Raw genomic sequence first — 15,141 nt, 5'->3', positions numbered from 1 at the left:
ATAGAATAGGCTTGCAGGACTTGAACCCCAATATTTGATCACCCTAAATTATTTTACCAATATCATTCAGCTGTGGAATCTCCAGTTGATCTGGAGACTACAGCCCTTATTAGGAAACCACAGATAAGCAGAGTTAAACAGAATATAACATGGGACGCATAAAGGACTGAGTTCCAGATCAAAAATAGAGCAAAAAGGGCATTTACAGAACAATAAAGATGCAGTACAGAGAAAGGAAATGCATGAATAGTCAGGAAGGCCCAAATTCTAGAAATTACAGAATAAATGCAGACTCATATAACCCTAGCTAGACATAAACTAACCAAGGTTTGTAAGGGTCAGACTCATTGAGAGCACTGACAGCACAATGAGTCACCGAGAAGGAAATTGGCAAAGTAATCCCGCAAAACATAGGATCCCAGAGGTTTTATAGGAAAATCACATAAGCTATTAATAGATTCTACAAATTCAGCATTTTGTGATCATGGTTTGAGTGGCACTGGGCAAATCAATAGAACCTAAAAATTCAAAACTATGAAATTATTTAGCCCTAACCCATTTCTTAAGGTGAGAGAAATCTTCCATTTTTTCCTCAGCAACTGCACTCTCGAGATGACCAACACAACTAAAACATTTCTTAAAAAATGGCTCTTAGAACTCGCATTTCTCCAGTGGAACTTCCAGCAAAGTCTGTGAAAATGATACTTTGGGTACATCCTGGAAGCACATTTGCAGTAGACACTTTCTGACCAGTGTTTATATTCTATTAGAATAACATCATTCACTCAATCCTCCGCGAAGAGAGGGGAGGGATAGGTTTTCGGGCGGGAGACTGATTGGGAGGGGAAATCGGCAGGAAAAGTTGAACAGAATACTAGAAAGTGCGTCCATTTGATAATAATGGCGTTCTGCATAAAAATCTGCCATAAGTATTCATAGCATTATTTTCACTTCTGAATGACATATAACTTTTTTGGGGGGAATCTAATCAGCTATCCGGTTACAACTCTATGTATCATTAAAACTAAAACATTGAAAAAATTCACTATTTGCACATTTTACATATTTCTTTCACAGGCTTCTGTACATTTATTTTCCATGTGTAAAATTCTTTTCCCACTGCCTCATTTTATTAAATATATAAAATAGCGTTTAATACAGGACCTTAGCTTTGTTCAAAATGCTGAGTTTAGGAAGATTAGAAAACTGAGATAGAGAAAGATGATACGATGTGCTCAGGGTCAAACAGTGCAGGCTAATGGAAAATCTAGGTTTAGACTTTGAGTTTTCTAGTTTCTAGTTTTGCAGATACATAAAGACAGCATAAATGCACCAGGATGCCCTATCATTTCTTCACAAGGAAGACTTTTGTAAAATATGTCCTTATTCATTGATTATTTTCTTTGCGGTTTTGTAAAGAACCTTGCTTCATACATCAGCAACACAAAAGGCTTTGTAAGAAAAATAGAGGGAATTGTATGGAAGCCAGATTTCCTAATGAGTGCTTTAGACATAACTAGTCTTTTTACAAGTATTGCACATGTTGATGGTTTACAGGCAGTAGGATATTTTCTCAAAGAGCAATTGTTGAAATATGTGGAGCATAACAGAAAGTTGATTTGATTTTGTACAATTTAGTCTGTACAATAACATCTTCATTTTCCAACGACAACACTACCGTCAAGTGCATGGAACGGCCGTGGGTACCTGCTTCGCCCCCCGTCATGCAAATCTTTTTGTAGGCTGGTGGGAGAAGCAGGTAGCCTGGTCTGAAGCAAATGAAATTTGGATGAAGACAATTATAGTCTGGTATAGATACATAGATGATCTTTTCCTAATATGGAAGGGATCAAAAGATGGAATATATTTCTATTTTGAATGATAATCAAATGAACCTAGACCTCTCAGGAAAATGAGCACTTATGCTGTTACATTTCTAGATCTTAAAGTAGTTGTTGATCAAAAGACATTTTTTACTAGATTAGATAGAAAACCAACGGCAAGGAATTCTCTCCTCCATGCCATAAGCTGCCATCCAATGAATATTAAGGGGAGTATCCTGTGTGGGGTATTACTCCGCATTAAAAGGAATTGTACTAGAGAGGATGGTTTCAAGCGTTCAGCCAGTGAAGCTATACAATGTTCTCAAGTAAGGGATTATCCCAAGAAAGTTTTAGATCGAGCCCTTGAAAGAGTAAACCTGAAATCTAGACAAGATCTCTTAAAGGATGTAAGGAAGAGCAGAGATGCTGACAACAAGTTTAGGATAATCACATACTTTTCAAGTGATGCTTATGTCATTAGTAAGATTATACGGAAGAACCGGCATATTCTTAAATTAGATCCAATTATAGTATTAGAATTGCCCAATCATCTACAAATTACTTCTAGAAAGAATAAATCAATTAGAGATTTTGTGGTACATAGCCATTTCCTTTGGGAAGTCAATAAGGGTACATTCAAAGCCGTACCGGGTTTTATTCCATGTACCAAATGCAAGGCCTATAGGAGTAGTAACAAAGTTTTGACATACGAAACTCCAAGATATAAAACACCAAGAGGAATTTCTAAGTTTATGAATTGCAATACATCTTACACCATCTATTGTTTAATGTGTCTATGCTAAAAGAAGTATATTGTCAGTACCATACATCCGGTAAAGAGCCGTAGACAACTGAGATTTCTCTTATCCATTAACAAGGAACTTTGAATTATTTCACAATATATAGAAATATAGGGACTATATACCCCCGGGAGAAAGAGGAGGGGACCCAGTTTTAAAATTAAGACGTTCAGAATCCCGATATATTATCAAGCTTCAGACAAAAATACCATTTTGACTCAGTAATGTGGAGGAGGCCATGCACTTGGGGTAGGGAATTAAACGATGTGAATAATAATTGTATAGGGCTGGAACACTACTATGCCCAGATAGGGATTTATAATGCTGAATGTGTTAATACAAAGGAATTTGAAAAAATGCTTTGAATGAAATGAAACAATTGATAACGACGTTGATGAAATGTTACAAGATGGTGGTCGCAGCTAGATTTCATTTATTTGTATTGACTTTGGTTTTGTTCCCTTTTAAGTTTATTGGGAAAGATACAAACCAAATTATGATTATTAAATTTATGATGGGTGGAACACTGATGAAATGAACTATGCCCATTCAGGGCTTTATAACATTTATAGATAACTATTATTATTAATGTTGAATGAAATGAAAAGAAGTCATAACATTGCAAACGATGTTGACAAAATAAAATAAGATGGTGGACGCTGTTAGACTTAATTTATTGCGATCTTGTTTTGTCCCTTGTTATTTTTGCTGGTGAAGAATAGACCAATCATGTGTATTTAAATTTGTGGCTCGCCGTGAGACGCTGGCACTGACCAAGGTGCTCACTGAAACGTTTTTGTTTTTGTGTAAATAGGACAGAGTTTGAATGAAGAACATTTAAATCCTTCCTTAAGAGCCCTCCCTTATTTCTTGTGTCCTGTGGCCTTACTCCCAGATAGTGAGGTGCCATGTTTTTGAAAACCATGGTGCCTCACTATCCGTGAGCAAGGCCGCAGGACAGCCAAAACACATTGGTAGGTGTGGATTATTCATGCTGCATCGGCTCCTTTGCTAAACTCAACAAGGGATCTTTGATCTTATTGTGGAGTTTGCTGGTCCTGCCAAAAGCCGACACACCTGCCGATCAGGCTGTACGCTCCGGCACCGTTTACCGGTGTTTCCCCGTTGCCCCAGCAACCATCGTGCGCTCGAGCACCCGAGTCCTCCAAGACTCGAGCGCCAGCCCACGCAACTTATTACACAGGCGCATGATGGAAACCAGCAGAGTTTGTGAAGGAATATATATATATATATTTATTTTTTACCTACTGGCAATAATTAGGACCTAGTTTCTATAGAAAGAGCATTTTTTGTTTTGTTTTTAACTTTGGTGCAGCTTGACAAATCTTCACGAAATGTTCAAAACGTATACTTTGCTAAGTTCAGCTTCTGTCTTGAAAGTTTAAGTTTCAGGGTGATCTGTCAAGCTCTGAATTTATTAAAGTATCTTGGGCCCTCTCTATGCACTGCTACTTACCCCACATATAACATCAGTAATGACCATTTGTATGGCAATTTGTAGTATAACTGCAACATTAAATGTACCCCCTGGGAGATGGTGGTCCCCAGGGCCCGGGGGGAGGGGAATTCATCCGCCCACCATATATTTTTGTTTGAGTAATAATTACTTGAGATAACCACAACTATAACTGTTGAATTTCTATGGTTTTGTGTGAGTAAATTCAGAACCTAACTATAACATCCCTGTAACCTTTGACTACACAAACAACCCCCCCCCAACCCACTGGCTACATTTTTGTAATTTGTTGCACACACCACATGAGCACTTTTTTATCGTGGCTTTATATATTTGCTTTTCTATCACACATGGGACTCTGTTGTGTTACAGAACATTTCTTGGAAATCCATACTTGAAGAGGAAGGGATTTCTCCATGGCTTTTTTTTTCCCTAAGTAGAGAAAATATCCCCACATGTGAAAAGGCTTTTGCATGTGAGAAACTTGGAATAAACAAAGTATTTCCAAACTTCTCCTGGGATTCTAGGATAGCTGCAGCTTCCAGGGCTTTTGCCTGGAGCGCTTGGATTGCTAATAAATCTTGAGTGAGTGAGGTCTTGACTGTAGCTCCATCAATGTCATATAAAGGAAACAACATCAAGATTGTTAAGTGTGTCTGCTGGAGAAAGCATAATAAGGCCTTGCAAAAAGACAGGCAGGCTGTCCTTGGAGGTTCCCAAAGGGGTCCTTTTGTGCCCACAGATAGATAGTCTTACTAGAATCTTTTTCTCATAATGGAAAAATGTATTTTTAAGGCTGGGGAAGGTGGTTTGTGTGTTAGCTTATCCGCAGCAGCTCGTTTTAATAATATTTGGGTGTGGAGGGATGATGACACCACCAATACAATCCCACACTCTGGCACCAACCCCCTAGCCTCCTTTTCAACTTATTTTTTAAAGGTGAATAGAGTTTTGCTCTTTTACCCCTTTCACCCATTTCTTCTCAAAACTCTTAACCTCCCTCTCAGGCCTCAGTTCAACAGGAGAAAGGAGGCTTTGCAATTTTCCATCTCAGCTCTGCCTGCATTTGCTGCAAACAAAAATACTTGGAACTTGTGCCCAGTGTTCTTGTCTTCTTGGAGAGGTTGCTCGCCGCCAATGGTGCAATGGGTACAGAGGGTTTGTTCCCCAATACTGTCATGACCAGATGACCAGCACACTATGGAGTGGCTCCCTCAAGAGGGGTTCCTTTAGGTTAATCCAATCAAATTGTCTGCATATCCTTGTTAGAAAAAACATCTGATGGGTTCTAGTTCCTTCCAATTTTTAGTGTCCTTTTCAAGTCCTTCATCTTTGTCTGGTAGATACCCTGTCAAAGGCCTGTCTCCCTCCACCGCTCACGCAGAGAGGTCGGTGGTGATGTGCAATGCAAAGTATTACAATCTGACCTTACCCACTAAGATCCTTTTTCGGCTGGACGTGTGATGTCTGCAGTGGATCACACAAGGTTAATTAGGGCAGAGCGACTGGTCCACTCTGTTAGAAGAACTGGTATCTGGGGGTGGTCAGAGATTCTTCACATGGACATGGGTTGCTGTGATGGACATCGTCACCCCTGGTATCTCTACCTTTCTGAGTTTGTCACTTTGGGTGGGTAGGGTTAAGTCTGGTAATATACCTTCTTGTGGAACTAATTCATGATGATAGACTCTCCCAGGGGGGCAAGTGCTCAGACCATCCATGAGGCAAAGTGTTGGTGTCTGAACTTTGTTCTGATGGCATCGAGGTCTAAGTGAAATTCCTCCCTGGTTCATTTTGCTTCAGTAATCGCAGAGTGCAATTAAGCTTCCTCAATTTCACCACCCACTGCCCTCAGCGCTGTACACTCCCCTATGGCCCATCTACTTAAAGGTGACCACCTTAAATATCAGAACATCTACAGTATGCAATTCAAAATAACAAAGCCCCTTGGACTCCTCCCCCCACTTCCCAGCATGCATTGTGTTGTGTGTGTATTGAATATCTAAAGGGGGGTGTGGTAGTGGCCACCTGAGCCTGTTCCAACCTCTTGGATGAAGACAAACTTGTGGATACTAAAGATTCTTGACTGACCCTTCAAGGTTAATGAACAATATGAAGTTGACGCTTATGAAATGAAAAGATTTTACTCATTCAGTATTGGACGATGCCACCATGACAGACATGCAGTTAAGTCGCTAATTCACTAATTTTGATACATTGATCAATTGATCTTATCTTTTTCTCTATATGCGATTAAAAATATTGGGAATACGTAGAATAAGGTGAAGGCGTACCTGGCGTCTGTGGTGTTGAGCAGGTATTCACGTGGGCAGGCGAGGAGGGGCTGATGGTCCTTGGCTGTCATAAATATCTATGTAACTCTGACTATTCATAGTCTATCACTGCTCTGGTCTTTGCTGCTTCTCTGTGGGAGTGCAGAAGTCCTCACGGTTGCAATGTTCTCTCTGTTGACAGGGATCCTCTGAAGTCTCTCTACTGCGTTGGGCGGGACTAATCCGAACCACTCATCATGGTTAGCTGCGGCTGCCGTCAGCTCTGCGTCACCTGCTTCCGGGGCTTCCACAACTGCCAATGGAAGGAGAGCAAGGAGAAGCAGAAAACCAGCAAGGTAGGAATGTGGACTCCATCCTGGGGGGACACATATGTGTTATATGTCACAGGTTGCTTGTATTCCCCAACATCCTTAGACCAGTGGTTCCCACCCTTTTGACTTCTGTGGACTCCCACTTTATCATTACTGGAACCCGGAGACCCCCACTGAATCATTATTGGAATCTGGGGTCCCCCACTGAATCATTTTTGGAATCCGGGACCCCCACTGAATCATTATTGGAATCCGGGGACCCCTCCACTTAGTCATTACTGAAAGCTGGGGTCCTAATATGCTAATATTATTTAATTTTCTAAGCAGTTGCTGACCCCCTAAAGAGGTTTCGCGGACCCCTAGGGGTCCCCGGAGCACAGGTTGGGAACCACTGTCCTAAACCAATCTTCTCTATGTGATCTTGTTTATGGATATGGTGGTCTTGTAGGATCCCCCGGAACAGGAGGTCAGCAGGAGTCCATTTCAGTCTGAATCCTTGAAATAGAAAAATGGGATCTACTATCTGGGCTGCAGAGGACTGTGGGACATGGAGTAGATTTCTACTGGTAGAGCAGATTGAGTTTTAAGAAACACACTACTTTCCTTCACCCACAACTAAAGTAATGAATGAAGCAGGGCGTTGTGGTGGTGAAGCGTGAATTAACTCTAGGGGCAGTGAAGACCCAGCTGCTCCTCTAGGCCAGCTTGATGGCATTCCTCTAGATGATTTGAAGATGGGCCGGCCGGCAGCTGTGGTAGAGGAAGTGTGGATGGATGAACTGGGAGTTCATGGCGTCTCCCTCTACTAACAGTTTATCTTCTTGGGGTGTTAACAGAATCTATCCTTGTAGAAGATGAAGGTAGTTGTAGAAGGTGCTGAATACAGATCCACTCTGAGGGTTCAAGATGTTTTTTTGCCTTGTTGCGATGGCTTGTCCTAGGATTGGCGGTTGGGTGTTTATAGTGATGGACTGGTCCTTAGGGTTGAATCTTGGACCAGCGGCTCTGATCAGCAGACTTGAAGAGTCAGGAGCCTTGTGGTTCTCCTGAGGAGCCTGGCCCAGTGCTTAATTTGTGCCGGTGTTTTCCGGTACTCAGCACCAGTACTTACTTATAAACACCAGCACATATTTATGAGAATCCACCACATGGTTGAACTGTATTTTTTTTTTTAACTAAAGTCCATTAGTTGAGAATTTTACTTTAATATATATTGAAAAAGGTATTAAACGCGGACTGAAACCTGAGTTTAAAGAGACATATGGGTTGTGCCAGCTACAGTGGACCAGAGTGAAATACCTTGGGCCCTGGGACTTTTTTAAAACAAATTACGCCCAGGGGTGGCACACCAGTGATCCAGAGCTTGCATTTTGATTGGGTTTGGGCCACCCCGTACAGCAGATTTGAGTGTTGTTGGCATAGTATTGGTAGCTGAGGCCCTGATTACAGATGAATGAGCAGATGTGGAAGTTAGAAGCCTAGGGTGCCAGGGGCATGTACAAGTGACCTGCCAAGAATACTGTAGGAAGTGCCATGCTTGGGCAGTTCGCCAGAAGGATAATATTGAAGGATGCGTTGACATCAAGATGAATTAGAAGGCACACACTCATTTTGCAGAGGCATGACTGACATATCCCTGACTTTAGGAAGCATGCTTTCGGTCTCAGGTTCATGGTGAAAAGGCAGATTAAAATGGATCAGATTAAAATGGATGAGCGATTGTCTCTGCCAATAAATATTTTGATTGTCACAAACAAGTTTCTTCGAGGATATCGGGATTCAAATACTCCTGTTTTTACTAACTCCTCATGAGGTTGCCAGATGACTCCATGCCCCTAAGGATGCATTCTTCCTGAGTTTTTATTTACCAACCAAATGCATTTTAGTTGTTGTATTTCTGACTCCCATGAATTGATTAATCCATAGTTCTGGAGACATTTACAGTGGCTGGCAATACAAAGGCCAGTACTGGAGCTTTGTGCCCCTGTTGACATGGAAGCACCTAATAACCCTAGCTTTAAACAGAGCTTAGCATCTCTCCATCTTCGCCTGATGGTGTTTACAATGATCTAGAGGTACATCTCCTGGTCTGTCATTGAATACCATTACTCAGAGGCAGTTTGGTTTCCTCATTCCTATTTAGTATCCAGTTAGACTTGTTTCAGATTGCTTTTTCAGGAGGACATAACTTTGAGTTTATGTCTCAGATGCACAACTTGACCATTGGGTTTTGTTTAGTTTATTCATCAGTGGTTGAAATTTATTGAAGCATTCCACCCATTGCATTGTCTTTCTAAGGGATATCCCATGAGTCAGACGGATACGCCCCGTTCTGGGTCTTAACGGTGGAACTCGAATATTGTATAAAGCAGTCAAGGCTGGCATACTTGAACACCTCCACTGCTGGCTCCTTTTAAAACTTTTAATTGTTGCCTTACGGTGTTTTTATCACTTGTAATATGCTTAGTTTTATTATCAAGGCTGATCAAATTGATTTGCGTTTGATGAATCCGATTGAAGCTAGATGACAATGCCTGGCCAGCATATCTAATTGTTTAAACATTTATGTTCCAATATGTCATGTTCTCTTTTTAGCATGTGCAACAGTTTTTAATTCATGTTTATTTATGCACTATACTGATATGGCATGCAAGATATTAACTAAGAGATAAGATTATTCTGAGTCTGTCATCACCGACGAGTCCCACGAAGACTGAAATTAGTCTGTGGTTGCTTGGGTGTCTGTCTAGAGGGGTCCTGGGTAGGCAGTTTGGGCTGGACTTCTCCTGCTGGGGCAGGACCAGGTCTGATCTGCCTATGACTGGTCTCTGTCTGAAGTGACTCCCACATAACTGCATCGCAACCAGACTGGTAGTAAGTGCTTTGCTCAATATATACAGTGGCCAATGATTGTTACCAACCTTCAAATTATAGTGGCCATTAAGTGGCATCCATGCAGTCAAAACTTTTGTTTACTAAAACCTATTGTAGAATGGCTACTTAAAAGAGCAGATTTTATGCAAGATAAATTGTTTGGTTGATATGTGTTAGGAAGAGGCCTCTTAATTGTTAAATGGAAATATTGAGATAACATACACTGCGAATAACTTAAATGCGAAAAAACAAATTTGACAACTTGCATAGGGTTGCAGCCCAGGTCATTTTGAGGGCATCAGGCTCAGGGTCTGCGACAACTAAAATCTCAGCATTTGCATTTTCCGAGCACGGAAATCTCATGGGACATGTTCTCAAACCATAAGGTAAGATTTGTTTTATTCTTTTTACTATTATATGAATAGAAGGGGATTTGTGCATTTTCGTTGTACGTGTTGGAGGTTAACCTGATTCTGCTCAAAAAAGTATCCTGGGGTTGTCACCGGGTATATGAATGATTCGATTGATCCCGTTCTATCTTTTCTGCTGCAATTACTGAGGAGTGGAATGATGGGACCCACTGCAGAGCAGATCTAAAGATACCTGGTAAGTGTTGAAACCTTTGCAGAGCTATTGTGTAGTAGGCCCTGTCGTTGGCCATGGATCAGGGCTCTTCTCCTGTCTCCATCATCCTCATGAGAACCGCTTCCCTCCCATTGGCTGGTGCAGCATGAGTGTCCCACAAAGGATAGATTCCAGACGGGTGGATGTGGAGAAGGTTGACCTCTACAGACTCTTGCAGTTGTCATAACACTTCCTTTTCTGTACTTTTGCTGTGGAAATGAAGGATCATGATAGCTCAGTAGGTGGACGGTGTTTTTGTATTAGTTTGTGTTTTTTTCCAGGAGGAGCAGGGTGATAGCCTGCTTCAGAGGGAGACAAATAATTTCAGAAAGGATGGAGGTGGTGATCAAATCAGTTATGTTGTTATTAGAGGGCAAATAAGACATTTGTGGAGCATGGGGCTGAACATGGGGCCATCTGCTCTTGTTTTAATGGCCAGGTTTAGGGCCTCAGTAGTTTCCCTGAGTTGGAGGTTGGGATGGATGGTAGATGACATGAGTGGGACGTGATGAGACACTTCGAGGGTATGGACGGAGGAATCCCAGATTTTGGAATATGGCACTCAAAGAACATGCAAAGGTTCCCTCTGTGTTGCTGAACGATGGCCTGTTTTTATGTTGCTGGTCTAGCCAGATATTGATAGATACTAAAGATTTCCTTGACATGGACTGTGTGGTCCTAAGTGCGTTCGGTGAAATAACTCTATTTAGCTGACTTGTTGGATTCCCTTCTGTGTCTCCTCCATTGAATTTTGTCCTGTTTGGGCTGTGATACTCACCATTGTTCAGGTTTTGTTTGGCAGGTGCTAGCTCTGTGAGGTCTGTAGTGAGCTACCTGTTCCAGATGTGGGGCCAATCTTGGGTTTTCTCAGTTGGCTGCAGCTACCATGTCTACAGCAACTTTGGTAGTATTGTGAATGGTAAAATGAGTTGTACACAAGATTGCACTTCCCCAGTTTTTACACCTGCAGCAGTGGTTGGCAAGTTGTCGTACAATGTGCTTTGATGATGGTTGAACTGTTGCACAATCTGAGAGGTTTGTGGATGGTTTTCTCTGTGGCCTAGCATGGCAATGACTGTTAACCTATTCTCCAGTCAGAGTACTGTGGTGGTGGATGGAAGGCTGTTAAGCAGTCTATGTGATGCAGTTGTGGGTTTATTTTCTTGGCCAGCATAAGTGTATATGGTGATGGCTGGTAGCTGTCTTGCAGTTTTGATTACCCTTTTGCACGAGCGTGCTGTGGCAGTAATCAGTAGATGTTGCACAACCTGGGTGATGGGGTGGTGTTTGGTTGGCTGTTCTCCAGCTTGTCTGCTATTGAAGAGGTTTGAATGCATTCCCCATTTCGAGTATTGTGCTGATGGTAGGCTATTGCACAGTCTTGGCTATTTTGAAGATGGTAGGCCATTGCTGTGGTGATGGTAGTTTGTTGCAAGTTGCATTGCTTAAGTGATACCTAGGGAGCTGGTTCACGCTCTGCATGCATTAGGGGCTGCACACCATAGGTGATGTGGTTGTAGTTGGCTGTCTCAGTCTTGGTTACATTAGTGGTGGCAGGTTGTTGCACATTCTAATTAGTGACAGTGATTGTTGTTTGGCTGTTCTGCACTGTAGGTGCTGTGGTGATTGATCTTCACGTACGTTCTATAGGGATGAATTGTAGGTTTTGGACAGTCAGGTTGCTATTTTGATGGAGGCTGTTGCACACCACAATGGTGTGATAGGTTGTTACAGAATGGGTTGCTTTGCTAATGTCTGACAGGCTGTTCCACTCTGGATGCTGTTGTGAAGATCAGTAGGTGTTGTACAGACTAGGTGCTGTGTTTATGGTAGGCTGGGTTTTTTCTGGTGATGCTCAGCTGTTGCACATTACTTTTGTCCTAGTCGTTTGGCTGTGCTGCAGCCTAGGTGCTTCTGTAATTTTTCTTTGTGGGTTTTGTGGTAATATTTGATAGGTGGTGTTCATTCTGGGTACTGTGGAGGTGCTTGAATGGTTGTTGATCACTCTGGTTACTGTGGTAAAGGCCTGATGCCAATGCCACCTGGAAGTTACGGTGTTAAAGCTTTATTCTTGGTTCTGATTCCACAAGGGATCCGAGGTGTGTTTGACAGTGTGGTGTACAGCTAGGAGGGAGCAGGGCAGGTCTTTGTTTCAGTGATAGAACACAATGAGCCCATTGGACTTATGGCTGTTCTACAGATCAGCTTGAGGTAGTGGATGTTACTTTGGCAGGTTTCATACAGTTCAGAGACATCTAACTACAGCAGAGTTGAAGTGCAGAGTTGATATTGAAGCATCCACCTTCAAAGATGGTTCATCTTCAGAAAGTTGAGAAAGTGCATCTTAGGTATTTGTTGGGTAGGATGGGTCAAGGGTATGGATATTGCAGGCAGACTGTGTTCATGCCCATGTTTCCATATATGTGTTAAGAGCAAAGTAGAGATTTTTTAATCCAGCTGCATCCAGTCACACACGGAGACCGGAGAGGATCTGTTAGTAAATTGTAGAGCACAACGTATGCCACAGTAGCTTCTTGGTGATGACGTTGCAGCGGGTTTGGACAAACAAATGCCTGCGGTAATGAAAGTGAACAAACGTAGGGCAGGAAACCTTTTAAGTTGCTCCTCAACAAGAGATGAGTCTCAGTAGATCTTTGTTGTCTACTCAGAAGAAGGTTGTCCTCCAGATTTAACTCTTTACAACAAATATTTTAGAAGAATTGAGGAGTTCGTTAGAGTATTCCTTAGAGCAAATATCACAAGAGTTCTTCAGATGAAAAGGTAGGACCAGCAGTAAACACAAAAAGCTCTCTGATATACACATGTTAATACTTCAGTGGCCAGGTGTGATTCTGCGCATTACCTTTTTTGGTTTAGAGCCAACCCCCTTCCAGGTGCTATGTTAACTCATCTCTTGGTGCGTCTCTTGCAGTGTGATGGCTTCTGGTTCTTGCTCCTGTTGGCTATTGTGGTCTTCACCCTGGCCTGGCTCTATGTCAGCCTGATCGTCCTCAACGATATGCACAGCTTCAATGAGTGAGTACCAGCCCTGCCCCACTGGCATCACTGCCTCAATGCACTTCTTTTTCCTGTGCACATGTGCTTGCGATGAGTCAGCGTCTCGTTGTGTTCTTCTAATCTCTCTCTCTCCTCCCTTTGAGGTAGATGTTCCACTTTCTCCTCTTCTTGCTTTTCTGTTCACTTTGAAAGATTTGTATAATCCAGACTCAAAATCACAGGTAATGTGTTGTGATAAAGATGAGTATAATGACTAATATTTGTCGTTATTTGGCTTTGGGTATGATTTGGGGTCATGATGATGGCAACCATGTGGGGAAAGGACCTTGCCGGTAGCAGAAGTCTTGTACGTTAGCAATATGAGTGTCAAGCATGCCAAGACCAGACTAGATTACAGACCTGTGTGGGCAGTGGGTCCCAAACCGCAGCCCCTCCAGGGAGCTCGCCTCCCAGGGTCAAGTCAGTCTCTTGATCTGCCTAGGTTCAACAGCCAGAAGAACAAGTTAGCCCAATCCACTCAGCTCGGACAGAGTGAAGGCTGAAAACCTCCAGGATATTCCCAGATACCAGGTCCAAAGCCCTTGTGACTACCTCACTGGCCACAGGATGGCCACTGTCGACCATTACGGAGTGATGCTGCATCTCAGGGTTTGCAGTATTGTGGTATAAGGGCCCCTGGGTGTAAGAGGACTGCACAGTTTCATAATCTATAATGTTACTGCAAATTTTAAAGTGATATTATCAATGATATTATAAAAGTGCAGTAATATCTGGGGTAATTAGCAGTCTATGGCGAGGGCACAAGTTAGTTACTTTAGGGAACAATTTATAGTTAATTGAAATAACTCGTAACAGCTGAATTTCTATGGTTTTGTACATTACAAATGTGAGCCTAACTATAACGTCCCTGTAACCTTTGTTTTTTAAAGTGAATTTCTATGTTTCTTTAAATACTGTTTCCTAAATATAACAGCCGATAACCTTTGATTTTTCCATTGAATTTCCATGATTTTTTTATGTAAAGTAATTTATATTACTTGATGTTAATCCAACCACCGCCAGGCCCTGTGGCCAATGCCCTACAACCACCCAGACCTGTGCCCACGTGGTGGGATTTGGCCACAGGGCCTGGTCTATGGTCAGGTCCTGCAGCCAACCCCCTATAACCACCCAACCCATGCCATATATGGCCTTCGGCCGTGGACAGCAGAGGTTGGCTGCAAGGCCTTGCCTGCGGCTAACCTCCTATAATCACCCAACCCCATGCTACACATGGCCTTTGGCTGTGCGCAGCAGGGTTTGGCAGCAGGCCCGCCAGCCTACCCCACAGCACTCATGAAGTGCTTCTTTGTTTGGTGGAGATATGATGATCATATGCCTGTTCATCAAGAACGCGTCTCCAAAATCCGTGGGAAACACGTTCGGGGGTTCCTTTTAGTAAGCTGACCATCTTCCACTTAAAATGGGGGTAAGATGTTCCCTATCACTAATGTATATGGGGTCAGAGCCAAAAGGCTTCTATGCCATTGTTGTATAGAGCTGGGTTTTGGTTGCAGTATCCCCCAACTTTTTGCCTGTTTTTTATATGCAACTTCAACTGAAGTGTACTGAGTTCCTGCTAACCAGGTCCCCATTGCCAGTGTTCCTTCCCTAAACCAAGTTATCTGGTCTCTTGATCCCCAAGTGACCTGGCCCTTCAACCCCCTATAAGTCTGTAGTAAATGGTACCCCTGGAACATGGGTACTGAAGAGGGCCCCTCAGAGCTGCAGCACTTGTGCCACTCTGAGGGATCCAGCACCAGCCTTATGCAGACTGCCAATGCAAGCGGCATAACGAGGTGTTCCCAAAATTGAAAACACAACATGGCACACAACCTGTGTGCCACGTCCCCTAACACTGCATGCAATGTATGTAAGTCA

At 42.6% G+C, this 15,141-nt stretch overlaps 1 protein-coding gene across 3 annotated transcripts in view; it reads left to right on the top strand.

The window, feature by feature from the left end:
- Positions 1-15,141, top strand: part of GDPD2 (glycerophosphodiester phosphodiesterase domain containing 2) — a 358,729-nt gene that overhangs the window by 146,024 nt on the left and 197,564 nt on the right. For all 3 annotated transcript variants that reach the window (XM_069209649.1, XM_069209631.1, XM_069209641.1), the window contains exons 2-3: positions 6,576-6,729; positions 13,136-13,239. In XM_069209649.1, the coding sequence (XP_069065750.1) occupies positions 6,631-6,729; positions 13,136-13,239 (203 nt within the window). In that variant the 5' untranslated portion in view covers positions 6,576-6,630. The remainder of the gene's footprint in view (positions 1-6,575; positions 6,730-13,135; positions 13,240-15,141) is intronic.

Source organism: Pleurodeles waltl, chromosome 2_1 (assembly GCF_031143425.1).
Source record: "Pleurodeles waltl isolate 20211129_DDA chromosome 2_1, aPleWal1.hap1.20221129, whole genome shotgun sequence".
NCBI lineage: Eukaryota > Metazoa > Chordata > Amphibia > Caudata > Salamandridae > Pleurodeles > Pleurodeles waltl.
Note: the sequence above shows the minus strand (reverse complement) of the source record. Positions and strands in the feature narration are given on the sequence as shown.